General features: G+C 40.5%; 1 protein-coding gene across 1 annotated transcript in view; it reads right to left on the bottom strand.

The window, feature by feature from the left end:
* ACMSD (aminocarboxymuconate semialdehyde decarboxylase) overlaps positions 1-15,054 on the bottom strand; it is a 104,851-nt gene that overhangs the window by 47,480 nt on the left and 42,317 nt on the right. Inside the window, exon 4 of the mRNA XM_045066543.1 lies at positions 7,785-7,834. Within this exon, the coding sequence (XP_044922478.1) occupies positions 7,785-7,834 (50 nt within the window). The remainder of the gene's footprint in view (positions 1-7,784; positions 7,835-15,054) is intronic.

The following is a 15,054-nucleotide window of genomic DNA, read 5'->3' as shown; positions in this document are numbered from 1 at the left end:
TGGACTACATCTTCTTTATCAATTCGTCTGCTGAATGGCATCTCGACTCTTTCCACAGTTTGGCAATTGTGGACATTGCTGCTATGAACATTGGGTTACATGTGGCCCTTCTTTTCACTACATCTGTATCTTTGGGGTAAATACCTGGTAGTGCCATCGCAGAGTCATACGTTAGTTCTATTTTTAATTTCTTAAAAAATCTCCACACTGTTCTTCAAAGTGGCTGTACCAACTTGCATTCCCACCAACAGTGTAAGAGGGTTCCCCATTCTCCACATCCTTTCTAACACTTCTTTCCTTTCCTGTTGATTTTGGCCATTCTAACTGGTATGTCAATGTGGTTTTGATTTGAATTTCCCTGATGGCTAGTGATGATGAACATTTTTTCATGTGTCTTAAACATTTGTATGTGTTCTTTGGAGAAGTGTCTGTTCATGTCTTCTGCCCATTTTTTGACACGATTATCTGTTTCGTGTGTGTTGAATTTGAGGAGTTCTTTATAGATCTTGGATATCAACCCTTTGTAGTGTCATTTGTGAGTATCTTCTCCCATTCTGTGGGTTGCTTTTTTGTTTTGTTGACTGTTTCCTTTGCTGTGCAGAAGTTTTTTTATCTTGACGAAGTCCCCAAAGTTCATTTTTGCTTTTGTTTTCTTTGTTTTTGGAGACATGTCTTTAAAGAAGTTGCTGTGACCGATGTCAAAGAGGTTACTGCCCATATTCTCCTCTAGGATTTAAATAGATTCCTGCCTCACGTTGAGGTCTTTCATCCCTTTCGAGTTTATCTTTGTGTATAATGTGAGAGAATGGTCAAGTTTCATTCTTCTATGCATAGATGTCCAATTTTCCTAGCACCGTTTATTGAAGAGACTGTCTTATTTCCACTGGATATTTTTCCCTGCTCTGTCAAAGATTATTTGACCATAGAGTTGAGGGTCCATATATGGACTTTCTGTTCTGTTCCTTTGGTCTATGTGTCTGTTTTTGGGCCAGTACTATACTGTCTTGGTGATCACAGCTTTTTTTTTTTTTTTTAAAGATTTTATTTATTTATTTGACAGACAGATCACAAGTAGGCAGAGAGGCAGGCAGAGAGAGAGAGGGGGAAGCGGACTCCCCGCTGCACAGAGAGCCTGATGCAGGGCTCGATCCCAGGACCCTGGGATCATGATCCGAGTTGAAGGCAGAGGCTTTAACCCACTGAACCACCCAGGAGACCCAGTGATCACAGCTTTGCAGTAAAGCTTAAAATCAGGCAACATGATGCCCCCAGCTTTGTTTTCATTTTTCAACATTTTCTTAACCATTCAGGGTCTTTTCAGTTTCCATATAAATTTTAGGATTGTTATTCCAACACTTTGAAGAAGGCCAGTGGAATTTTGATCGGGATGGCATTGAAAATATAGATTGCTCTGGGCAGTACAGACATTTTAACAGTGTTTATTCTTCCAATCCGTGAATATGGGTTGCTTTTCCATCTTTTTGTGTCTTCTTCAATTTCTTTCATGAGTGTTCTGTAGTTCCTCAGGTACAGATCCTTTACCTCTTTGGTTAGGTTTATTCCAAGGTATCTTATGATTCTTGGTGCTATAGTAAATGGAATCATTCTCTATTTCCATTTCTCTATTTTCATTTCTAGTGTATAAGAAAGCAACTGATCTCTGTGCATTGATTTGGTATCCTGTCACATTACTGAATTGTTGTATGAGTTCTAGTAGTTTGGGGGTGAAGTCTTTTGGGTTTTCCATATAAAGTATCATGCCATCTGCGAAGAAAGAGAGTTTGACTTTTTCATTGCCAATTTGAATTCAAATTGCCAATTTGAATACCTTTTATTTCTCGTTGTTGTCTGATTGCTGTTGCTAGGACTTCTAATACTATGTTGAACAAGAGTATTGAGAGTGGACATCCTTGTTGTGTTCCTGATCTCAAGGGAAGGCTGTCAGCTTTTTCCCATTGAGGATTGATATTCGCTGTGAGTTTTTCATAGATAGAGTTGATGAAGTTGAGGAACGTTCCCTCTATCCCTATACCTTGAAACATTTTAATCAGAAACAGGATGCTGTGTTTTGTCAAATTCTTTCTCTGCATCAATTGAGAGGACCACATGGTTCTTCTCTCTTCTCTTATTGAGATGTTCTACCACATTGATTGATTTATGAATGTTGAACCATCGTTGCATCCCAGGGATAAATCCCACCTGGTCATGGTAGATAAGCTTTTTAATGTACTCTTGGATCCTGTTCACTAGGATCTTATTGATCCCTGGCATCCATATTCATCAGGGATATTGGTCTGAAATTCTCCTTTTTGTTGGGGTCTTTGCCTGGTTTGGGGATCAAGGTAATGATGGCTTCATAAAGTCTGGAAAATTTCCCTCTGTTTCTATTTTTTGAAACAGATTCAGGAGAATAGGTATTATTTCTTCTTTGGATGTTTGGTAGAATTCCTCAGGGAATCCATCAGGTCTTGGGCTCTTATTTTTTGGGAGGTTTTTGATCACTGCTTCAACCTCGTTACTAGATATTGGTCTATTCAGGTTGTCAATTTCTTCCTGTTTCAGTCTTGGTAGTTTATAGGTTTCTAGAAATGTATCCATTTCTTCTAGGTTGCTTAACTTATTGGCATATAATTGTTGATAATAATTTCTGATGATTGTTTCTATTTCCTCGGTGTTAGTTGTGATCCCTCCCCTTTCATTCATAATTTTATTAATTTGGGTCCTCTCTCTTTTCTTTTGGATTAGTTTGGCCAGTGGTTTATTGATCTTATTAATTCTTTCAAAGAACCAGCTTCTAGTTTTGTTGATGTGTTCTACTGTATCTCTAGTTTCTAACTCATTGATCTCTGCTCTAATCTTAACTAATCCCTTCCTGTGCATGGGTTGGCTTAATTTGTTGCTAATTTCCCAGATCTTTACGGTGTAAAGAGAGTTGGTGTATTCGGGATATTTCAGTTTTTTTTTGAGTGAGGTTTGGATGGCAATTTATTTCCCTCTTAGGACCACCTTTCCCATAACCATAGGATTCTGGACCAAAGTGTCTTCATTCTTGTTGGTTTCCATGAATTGTTTAAGTTCTTTGATTTACTGGTTGATCCAAACATTCTTAAGCAGGGTGGTCTTAGCTTTCAAGTGTTTATATTTCTTCCAAACTTCTTCTTGTGATTGAGTTCCAGTTTCAAAGCATTGTGGTTTGAGAATATGCAGGGAATAATCTCAGTCTTTTGGTATTGGTTGAGCCCTGATTTGTGACCCAGTATGTGGTCTATTCTGGAAAAAGTTCCGTGTGTGCTCGAGAAGAATGACTATTCTGTTGCTTTAGGGTGGAATGTTCTGTATATATCTATGAGGTTCATCTGGTCCAATGTGTCAATCAAAGCTCTTGTTTCTTTGTTGATTTTCTGCTTAGATGATCTGTCTGTTGCTGAGAGTGGCATGTTAAGATCCCCTACAATTAATGAATTCATATCAATATGACTGTTTATTTTGTTTAACAGTTGTCTTATGTAGTTGACTGCTCCCGTATTGGGGGTATAAATGTTTACAATTGTTAGATCTTCTTGGCTCAGTCGTTGGGCATCTGCCTTCGGCTCAGGGCATGGTCCCGGGGTCCTGGGATCGAGCCCCACATTGGGTTCCCTGCTCTGTGAGAGGCCTGCTTCTCCCTCTCTCACCCCTCCTGCTTGTGTTCCCTCTCTTGCTGTGTCTGTCAAATAAATAAATAAATAAAAAGAATGATGTAATGTCCTTCTGTATCTCTGACTATAGTCTTTAGCTAAAAATCTAATTTATCTGATATGAGAATCACTACCCCAGCTTTCTTTTGTGGCCCATTGCCATGAAAGATGGTTCTCCATCCTTTCACTTTCAGTCTGGATGTATCTTTAGGTTCAAAAATGTGTCTCTTGGAGACAGCATATGGACGGGTCCTATTCTTTTATCCAGACTGCAACCCTATGCCTTTTTATGGGAGCATTTATGCTGTTCACATTGAGAATGATTATTGAAAGATAAGTTTTTATTGACATCATGTTGCCTGTGAAGTCCTTATTTCTATACATTGTTTCTGGAACTTTCTATTCTGTCACTCTTGGGTTCTTTCTTCTTTTATAGAACCACCCCTTAGTATTTCTTAAACTGCTGACTTGGTGGTCACATAATGTTTTAGACCTTGCCAGTTGTGGAAGCTCTTTATTTCTCCTTCCATTTTGGATGTCAGCCTTGGTGGATAAAGTATTCTTGACTGCATATTCTTCTCATTTAGTGCCATGAATATGTCTTGCCAGTCTTTTCTGGCTTGCCAGGTTTCTGTGGACAGATCTGACGTTATTCTGATGGTTCTTCCTCTGTACATAAGGAATCTCTTCCCCCAGATGCCCTTAAGACCTCCTGTCTGAATTTATGATTTGTGAATCTCACAATTAAGTGTCTGGAGTCTTTCTAGACTCGTTGATCTTGGGGGGTGTCCTCTCTATCTCTAGGACACACACACTTGATCCATTCCCCAGAATAGGGAAATTTTCATCCAGTATTTGTTCAACTATATCTTCTAGTCTTCTCTTTCTCCATCCCCTCAGGGATCCCAATAATTCTGACATTGGAACGTTTTGTTGTGTTACTTATTTCCCTAATTCTGTTTTCATGGCTTTTAAGTTGTTTGTTCCAGGCCTCCTCCTGATCCTGCTTTTCTATCTTCTGTCTTCTAGATCACTAATCTGATCTTCTGTCTTGGTTACCCTAGCTGTTAAAAGTATTTAGATTAGATTGGATCTCTTTGATAGCATTTTAAACTTCTTCTAGGTTGGATCTCACTTCCCCCTTAGAGATTCTATGTTGCCACTAATGGTCTTCTCCAACCTAGCCATTGCCTGGACAATTTTTACCCTGAATTCCATTTCCAAAGTATTATTTATGTCCATATCCAGTAGTTCTGTGGCAGAGGTCAAAGTCTCTGAATTTTTCCTCTGTTGGGTGTTCCTCTTCCTAGTCATTTTTGTGAGAGGGGTTGAGGCGATGTATAGCTGAATATATCAACCATGATACAGTCAAGGTGTCCCTTGGAAAGTTTTGGAACAATGGGAAATCATCACCAAAAAGAAAGAAAAAAGGAAAAAAGAAAGAGAAAAAGGAAAAAAAAAACAGCCAAAATGAGTTCCAAAAGTAAAGTTTATAAGGTACATAAACCAAAAATGAAGAAACAAGAAGACTGACAAAAGTAAGAGACAAGAAAAAAAAAAAGAAAAAGAAAAACCCACCCAAAATGAACCCCAAGAATAAATTTATACAGTGCAAAAACAAAAAACAAATGCACAGAAACACTGACAGAAGAATAAGATGGGAAGGTGGTTATAAACCCTTGATGTGGGTGAGGAAGGTTATTTCAGTACTTCCTGGGTATATCTTGTTATCTTTGTTAAAGGACCCAACTTCCCAGAGATACAGGGAAATTAAAACTATCTTATATATAGGGGTAGTATCAAATAGGGAAAAAGAATTACCTTGAAGCTCATATCTATATATATGTAGAAAAAAAAAAAAAGAAAACCCCAGGTATATATATGAAAAAAGCTCAAGTTAAAAAGTTATTAGGTAAAAACAAAAAAAAAGTTATTATGCAATATGTTGTATTAAATATCTAGTTGTAATGGTGAGTAGGTTAAAAAAAATAAGATGAACCATGAGAACTAATTAAAAAGAAAAGTTGTATTTGTGAAATATACAGGTTTGAAGGCAATACTGGGGGCTTAATATACTGTTTTCCCCTGATATTGGGGTTTTACAGTTTTATGGGGACCCTGTGGTTATTGTCCTCTTGTTCTTTTAGCTTGTCTTCTGGGGGAGGGGCATGCTGCGTTGTTTTTCAGTGGGTCTTGCTTGGCTGAGTCACCCTGCCCCCTATCAAGGGGCTGGGCTCTGGGGAAACTAGGTTTTTTAGGTTTTTGTACTTGAGGTTTTTGTTCTTGGGCAGTTTTTTGCAGGCTTTCAGGAGCGCTAGTGCAAAAAGTAAACTGTCCACAAACAGTCCTCGTCTCAGAGAGAAGCCTCAGTCTGCTCCCCCCTGCATTGTCCAGAATACACAGACTCCCCCTCTGCAAACTCCGCTGAACACTGCAACTTCCCAAAGGCAGGTGGCGGAAGGCTGCAGATCTAGAGACTGCTGGATGGTGCCCACACCAGGCTCTCTCACGTGCGGGTGGGAGTGTGCCCAGCCAAGCAGTGGCACAAGCAGCGGAAAGCTGGGGGCTCAGGGATCATGGACTGGGGGCTGTGCTGCACTCTCTCTGGCATGGGTGGTCATAGGCACTGGCCATCCTGGGTCCATGGGTTAGGACTGTGCCCATGGCCACCCAATTCCACAGTTGCCCTTTAAGAAATTTTGCTCTTTTTGAGTGCTTTTAAACAGACTCCAGGTTAATGCTGGTCCCCAAGCACAGGGTAATTTCATACTGGGGTATTACTTTCCAGTAAGTCACTTCTGGTGGCTCATTCCCCCTTTTGTTTATCCTTCGATATCAGTCTGAGCATTCCCCTCCATTTTACCTCTCCACTGATGATTTCCTGCCCCCATAGAGATCCAGAAGTGTATAATCTTACATCTCAGGCTGATTTCTTGGGTGTTCAGAGTGTTCTGGTAGATATTTAGCTCACTTCAGGATGGGTTGAAACCGGGTCTCCTACTTCTCTGCCATCTTGCCCCTCCTAACTCTCCTTTCTTTACTGTTTCTTTCCTTTTAACTTCAGCCCACCTCCACTGGCAGCCATTTGGTAGTCTCCAGAAATTCCAGCTGTTCAGTCAAAATAGTAGACACTTTGATAAATTTGCACATATTGAAGTCTTAGTGGTTTTTATTAAAAAAAACAATTGAGTCTAGAGGTGCCTGGGTAATGCAGTTTGTTAAGCTCCCAAGTCTTGATTTCAGCTCAGGTCATGATCTCAACATCATGAGATGGAGCCATCCTTGGCCTCTGTGCTCAGTGGGGAGTCTGCTTGGGATTCTTTCTCCCTTTCCCCCTGCTCCTTCCCACTCCTTGCACTCTCTTTCTCTCTCTCAAAAATAAAAAATAAAAGAAAGTAAAAAAAATGAGTCTAATCACAGGAACAGCTAAAGACTAAAGCAGTAATAGTGGAATATGAGCATGGGTGGGGAAAGTCCGTGTGAGCAGGTGATATTTCCATTATTCCTTAAATCACACACAAATGAATATTCACTTGCTTGAGCAGATACATAGTGCATCCCCAGCTGTGACCTCCCACAGCCTGTGATCATTCCTGAAGCTCAGTGCTAGAGATTTAATCTGTTGGGGAGAGGCATCCAAGTGCAGCAATCCCCTTTTGAATTGTGTATTTCCCTCAGAGAGCCAGCATATCAGGCCATTATTATTGTTCTCACTTTTTGGTCATTATCATCTCAGAATAAACTGGCTTGTCAGTGACTGAGCAAGTCACTGCAGGAATGAATCATGAGACAGGAACGTTCTGAAGGAATTCAGGTCGAGTCTAGAAGTACCCTGTTCAGTGGAAATGTAATGTGAGTCACACGTTGACATGTGGCTCCTGGCTACTGTTCTGGACTGTGTGGGTCTAGAGCAAGAACATGACTAGGAAGAATGTCTGGGAGGGGACACTGCAATATGCAAAACTGGGGGTCCCTGGTGATCTCTAAAGGGGAGGAGAGCTGGGGGGGGGGAGGATACTGTCAAGACTTGAGTCATCTGTCCACTCACTAGTGAGCTGAACATGAACCTTCACCAACCAATGAGACAGTTTGAGTTTTCACACTTACCCAGTAACTAAACATGACAGGAACTGTGGAAAGGGCTTGCACAGTCACTCCTAGACACAGACACAAAGAAAGGCAAAGGTGATGAGAAGAATAGTCCAGGCATTCCTCCTGCACTTGCCAGGGCCCAGCATGTCTCCATCCCACCCTCCCCTCCCCTGCATCTCTTCCCTATCCCCCTGAAAGACTCTCTGTCCCAGGCCTCCCTTATCCCACAGTCCCAGGTCTAGGGGGAAGAGTAAATGCTGGCCAAATATAAGCTCATTCAAGAAAAAACTAAGAGGCCCCATTTGTAAAGGGATATTTCTACCCTCCTCCCCCTGTGAAGTTTTATTTAAGGAAGACATTTTTCCATCAGTTCTTTCAGAGATTTTCATCTTAGGTCATGAGAGCGCTTCACAACCACCTTCCCTTTTATTTATTTATTTTTCTTTCTTTTTTTTTTAATTTTTTATTTTTTATAAACATATATTTTTATCCCCAGGGGTACAGGTCTGTGAATCACCAGGTTTACACACTTCACAGCACTCACCAAAGCACATACCCTCCCCAGTGTCCATAATCCCACCCCCTTCTCTCAAACCCCCTCCCCCCAGCAACCCTCAGTTTGTTTTGTGAGATTAAGAGTCACTTATGGTTTGTCTCCCTCCCAATTCCATCTTGTTTCATTGATTCTTCTCCTACCCACTTAAGCCCCCATGTTGCATCACCACTTCCTCATATCAGGGAGATCATATGATAGTTGTTTTTCTCTGCTTGACTTATTTCACTAAGCATGATACGCTCTAGTTCCATCCATGTTGTCGCAAATGGCAAGATTTCATTTCTTTTGATGGCTGCATAGTATTCCATTGTGTATATATACCACATCTTCTTTATCCATTCATCTGTTGATGGACATCTAGGTTCTTTCCATAGTTTGGCTATTGTGGACATTGCTGCTATAAACATTCGGGTGCATGTGCCCCTTTGGATCACTACGTTTGTATCTTTAGGGTAAATACCCAATAGTGCAATTGCTGGGTCATAGGGCAGTTCTATTTTCAACATTTTGAGGAACCTCCATGCTGTTTTCCAGAGTGGCTGCACCAGCTTGCATTCCCACCAACAGTGTAGGAGGGTTCCCCATTCTCCACATCCTCGCCAGCATCTGTCATTTCCTGACTTGTTGATTTTAGCCATTCTGACTGGTGTGAGGTGATATCGCATTGTGGTTTTGATTTGTATTTCCCTGATGCCGAGTGATATGGAGCACTTTTTCATGTGTCTGTTGGCCATCTGGATGTCTTCTTTGCAGAAATGTCTGTTCATGTCCTCTGCCCATTTCTTGATTGGATTATTTGTTCTTTGGGTGTTGAGTTTGCTAAGTTCTTTATAGATTCTGGACACTAGTCCTTTATCTGATATGTCGTTTGCAAATATCTTCTCCCATTCTGTCAGTTGTCTTTTGATTTTGTTAACTGTTTCCTTTGCTGTGCAAAAGCTTTTGATCTTGATGAAATCCCAATAGTTCATTTTTTCCCTTGCTTCCCTTGCCTTTGGCGATGTTCCTAGGAAGATGTTGCTGCGACTGAGGTCGAAGAGGTTGCTGCCTGTGTTCTCCTCAAGGATTTTGATGGATTCCTTTCGCACATTGAGGTCCTTCATCCATTTTGAGTCTATTTTTGTGTGTGGTGTAAGGAAATGGTCCAATTTCATTTTTCTGCATGTGGCTGTCCAGTTTTCCCAGCACCATTTATTGAAGAGGCTGTCTTTTTTCCATTGGACATTCTTTCCTGCTTTGTCGAAGATTAGTTGACTGTAGAGTTGAGAGTCTATTTCTGGGCTCTCTATTCTGTTCCATTGATCTATGTGTCTGTTTTTGTGCCAGTACCATGCTGTCTTGATGATGACAGCTTTGTAATAGAGCTTGAAGTCCGAAATTGTGATGCCACCAACGTTGGCTTTCTTTTTCAATATCCCTTTGGCTATTCGAGGTCTTTTCTGGTTCCATATAAATTTTAGAACTATTTGTTCCATTTCTTTGAAAAAGATGGATGGTACTTTGATAGGAATTGCATTAAATGTGTAGATTGCTTTAGGTAGCATAGACATTTTCACAATATTTATTCTTCCAATCCAGGAGCATGGAACATTTTTCCATTTCTTTGTGTCTTCCTCAATTTCTTTCATGAGTACTTTATAGTTTTCTGAGTATAGATTCTGTGTCTCTTTGGTTAGGTTTATGCCTAGGTATCTTATGGTTTTGGGTGCAATTGTAATTGGGATTGACTCCTTAATTTCTCTTTCTTCTGTCTTGCTGTTGGTGTAGAGAAATGCAACTGATTTCTGTGCATTGATTTTATATCCTGACACTTTACTGAATTCCTGTATAAGTTCTAGCAGTTTTGGAGTGGAGTCTTTTGGGTTTTCCACATATAGTATCATATCATCTGCGAAGAGTGATAATTTGACTTCTTCTTTGCCAATTTGGATGCCTTTAATTTCCTTTTGTTGTCTGATTGCTGAGGCTAGGACCTCTAGTACTATGTTGAATAGCAGTGGTGATAATGGACATCCCTGCCGTGTTCCTGACCTTAGCGGAAAAGCTTTCAGTTTTTCTCCATTGAGAATGATCTTTGCGGTGGGTTTTTCATAGATGGCTTTGATGATATTGAGGTATGTGCCCTCTATCCCTACACTTTGAAGAGTTTTGATCAGGAAGGGATGCCGTACTTTGTCAAATGCTTTTTCAGCATCTATTGAGAGTATCATATGGTTCTTGACTTTCTTTTATTGATGTGTTGTATCACATTGACTGATTTGCGGATGTTGAACCAACCTTGCAGCCCTGGAATAAATCCCACTTGGTTGTGGTGAATAATCCTTTTAATGTACTGTTGAATCCTATTGGCTAGTATTTTGTTGAGTATTTTCGCATCTGTGTTCATCAAGGATATTGGTCTATAGAACTCTTTTTTGATGGGATCCTTGTCTGGTTTTGGGATCAAGGTGATGCTGGCCTCATAAAATGAGTTTGGAAGTTTTCCTTCCATTTCTATTTTTTGGAACAGTTTCAGGAGAATAGGAATTAGTTCTTCTTTAAATGTTTGGTAGAATTCCCCCGGGAAGCCGTCTGGCCCTGGGCTTTTGTTTGTTTGGAGATTTTTAATGACTGTTTCAATCTCCTTACTGGTTATGGGTCTGTTCAGGCTTTCTATTTCTTCCTGGTTCAGTTGTGGTAGTTTATATGTTTCTAGGAATGCATCCATTTCTTCCAGATTGTTAAATTTGTTGGCGTAGAGATGCTCATAGTATGTTCTTATAATAGTTTGTATTTCTTTGGTGTTAGTTGTGATCTCTCCTCTTTCATTCATGATTTTATTTATTTGGGTCCTTTCTCTTTTCTTTTTGATAAGTCTGGCCAGGGGTTTATCAATTTTATTAATTCTTTCAAAGAACCAGCTCCTAGTTTCGTTGATTTGCTCTATTGTCTTCTTGGTTTCTATTTCATTGATTTCTGCTCTGATCTTTATGATTTCTCTTCTCCTGCTGGGCTTAGGGTTTCTTTCTTGTTCTTTCTCCAGCTCCTTTAGGTGTAGGGTTAGGTTGTGTACCTGGGACCTTTCTTGTTTCTTGAGAAAGGCTTGTACCACTATATATTTTCCTCTCAGGACTGCCTTTGTTGTGTCCCACAGATTTTGAACCATTGTATTTTCATTGTCATTTGTTTCCATGATTTTTTTCAATTCTTCTTTAATTTCCCGGTTGACCCATTCATTCTTTAGAAGGATGCTGTTTAGTCTCCATGTGTTTGGGTTCTTTTCAAACTTCCTTTTGTGGTTGAGTTCTAGCTTTAGAGCATTGTGGTCTGAAAATATGCAGGGAATGATCCCAATCTTTTGATACCGCTTGAGTCCTGATTTAGGACCGAGGATGTGATCTATTCTGGAGAATGTTCCATGTGCACTAGAGAAGAATGTGTATTCTGTTGCTTTGGGATGAAATGTTCTGAATATGTCTGTGATGTCCATCTGGTCCAGTGTTTCGTTTAAGGCCTTTATTTCCTTGCTGATCTTTTGCTTGGATGATCTGTCCATTTCAGTGAGGGGAGTGTTAAAGTCCCCTACTATTATTGTATTATTGTTGATGTGTTTCTTTGATTTTGTTATTAATTGGTTTATATAGTTGGCTGCTCCCACGTTGGGGGCATAGATATTTAAAATTGTTAAATCTTCTTGTTGGACAGACCCTTTGAGTATGATATAGTGTCCTTCCTCATCTCTTATTATAGTCTTTGGCTTAAAATCGAATTGATCTGATATAAGGATTGCCACTCCTGCTTTCTTCTGATGTCCATTAGCATGGTAAATTCTTTTCCACCCCCTCACTTTAAATCTGGAGGTGTCTTCGGGCTTAAAATGAGTTTCTTGGAGGCAACATATAGATGGGTTTTGTTTTTTTTATCCATTCTGATACCCTGTGTCTTTTGACAGGGGCATTTAGCCCATTCACATTCAGGGTAACTATTGAGAGATATGAATTTAGTGCCATTGTTTTGCCTGTAAGGTGACTGTTACTGTATATGGTCTCTGTTCCTTTCTGATCTACCACTTTTAGGCTCTCTCTTTGCTTAGAGGACCCCTTTCAATATTTTCTGTAGAGCTGGTTTGGTGTTTGCAGATTCTTTCAGTTTTTGTTTGTCCTGGAAGCTTTTAATCTCTCCTTCTATTTTCAATGATAGCCTAGCTGGATATAGTATTCTTGGCTGCATGTTTTTCTCGTTTAGTGCTCTGAAAATATCATGCCAGCTCTTTCTGGCCTGCCAGGTCTCTGTGGATAAGTCAGCTGCCAATCTAATATTTTTACCATTGTATGTTACAGACTTCTATTCCTGGGCTGCTTTCAGGATTTTCTGTTTGTCACTGAGACTTGTAAATTTTACTATTAGGTGACGGGGTGTGGGCCTATTCTTATTGATTTTGAGGGGCGTTTTCTGAACCTCCTGAATTTTGATGCTCGTTCCCTTTGCCATATTGGGGAAATTCTCCTCAATAATTCTCTCCAGTATACCTTCTGCTCCCCTCTCTCTTTCTTCTTCTTCTGGAATCCCAATTATTCTAATGTTGTTTCGTCTTATGGTGTCACTTATCTCTCGAATTCTCCCCTCGTGGTCCAGTAGCTGTTTGTCCCTCTTTTGCTCAGCTTCTTTATTCTCTGTGATTTGGTCTTCTATATCACTAATTCTTTCTTCTGCCTCATTTATCCTAGCAGTGAGAGCCTCCATTTTTGATTGCACCTCATTAATAGCTTTTTTGATTTCAACTTGGTTAGATTTTAGTTCTTTTATTTCTCCAGAAAGGGCTTTTATATCTCTCGAGAGGGTTTCTCTAATATCTTCCATGCCTTTTTCGAGCCCGGCTAGAACCTTGAGAATTGTCATTCTGAACTCTAGATCTGACATATTACCAATGTCTGTATTGATTAGGTCCCTAGCCTTCGGTACTGCCTCTTGTTCTTTTTTTTTGTGTTGAATTTTTCCATCTTGTCATTTTGTCCAGATAAGAGTATATGAAGGGTCAAGTAAAATACTAAAAGGGTGGCAACAACCCCAGGAAAATATGCTTTAACCAAATTAGAAGAGATCCAAAATCGTGAGGGGGAAGAAAGGGGATAAAAAGAGGTTCAAAAAGGAAGAAAGGGAAAAAAAAGAAAAAAAAAAGGAAAGAATTAAAAAAAAACACCTAAGAAAAATGTAAAAAAGAAAAAATATATATATTAGATAAACTAGTAAAAAATCGTTAAAAAAGAGAAAGGTAACAGTTAAAAAAAAAATTTACCCGAAGGCGAGAAAAAAAAAAAAACCAAAAAATAAAAAAGAAAAAAATTAAATTAACCGCAAGACTAAAAAAAATCACAGGGAAAAAGCCATGAGTTCCGTGCTTGGCTTTCTCCTCCTCTGGAATTCTGCTGCTCTCCTTGGTATTGAAACCGCACTCCTTGGTAGGTGAACTTGGTCTCGGCTGGATTTCTTGTTGATCTTCTGGGGGAGGGGCCTGTTGTAGTGATTCTCAAGTGTCTTTGCCCCAGGCGGAATTGCACCGCCCTTATCAGGGGCCGGGGTGAGTAATCCGCTCGGGTTTGCTTTCAGGAGCTTTTGTTCCCTGAGCGCTTTCCGTAGAGTCCCGGAGGAGCCGAGAGCCCAGGGCCCCACTCCTCAGTGCGTCCTCAGAGAACAGCGCCCAGTTACTCCCGTCTGCCTGACCTCCGGCCGCGCTCCGAGCTCACCGAGCCTGCGACCGGTTCAAGGTAACACCGAGCTGTGAGCTTACTGTGGGCTCTGTCTCTGTAGCCGGCTTTCCCCGTTCCAATACCCGCAAGCTCTGCGACACTCAGACACCCCCGATCCTTCTGTGACCCTGCGGGACCTGAGGCCACGCTGACCCCGCGTGGGCTTTGCCCCGGTTTAGCCTCTGGAGCGATGTCCCTCAGCGGAACAGACTTTTAAAAGTCCTGATTTTGTGCAAGGTTGCTCCGCCGCTTGCCGGGAGCCGGCCCCTCCCCCCGGGGTCTATCTTCCCGTCGCTTTGGATTCACTTCTCCGCCGGTCCTACCTTTCAGAAAGTGGTTGTTTTTCTGTTTCCAGAATTGCTGTTCTTCTTCTCTTCGATCTGCCGATGGATTTTCAGGTGTTTGCAATCTTTAGATAAGCTATCTAGCTGATCTCCTGCTAGCTGAAGTAGTCTCGGCCTGCTACTTCTCCGCCATCTTGACTCCTCCTTCCTTAGTTTACTTCTAAAAAGCAAACAAGTCTCTCCAATTTAAAAGAATTTTTAAGACTATCTAAAATATGGTATGATGGCCACGTTGTACTTCACTTATTACTACCTGATTGACTGTATGACTTGAGGAAAATATCCTCCAAGAAGATGCACTGAGCCTTCTAGACACATGTGAGCCCTGACCAGAGGCTGTGACAGGGAACTCACTACTATAATACTGTCAGGCCTAAATTTCAACATGGGTAGTCTAGAGTTAAATAAGAAAACAAACAATGCATACACACAATTGAAAGAGCAGCTTGGAATTATCACCTTCTTAATCAAAGGCAAATTTATAAGAACTTCAAACGTATACAGAGATAGCAGAAGACATTTTATACCAAAATCTACACAAAATGAGTTAACTTGCCAGTCCCAAATAAGGAGGTAGTCTTTGGCATGTTAGAACTTGGTCTAGGATACTTCCTTATAGGTTTTTTTTTTTTAAACAATTATAAGTATACTTAAATAGC

This window comes from Mustela putorius, unplaced genomic scaffold (genome assembly GCF_011764305.1).
Source record: "Mustela putorius furo isolate JIRA1106 unplaced genomic scaffold, ASM1176430v1.1 tig00003867_pilon_pilon_pilon, whole genome shotgun sequence".
Taxonomy (NCBI): Eukaryota; Metazoa; Chordata; class Mammalia; order Carnivora; family Mustelidae; genus Mustela; species Mustela putorius.
The sequence above is the reverse complement of the archived record's forward strand: the minus strand, read 5'-3'. Positions and strand labels throughout refer to the sequence as shown.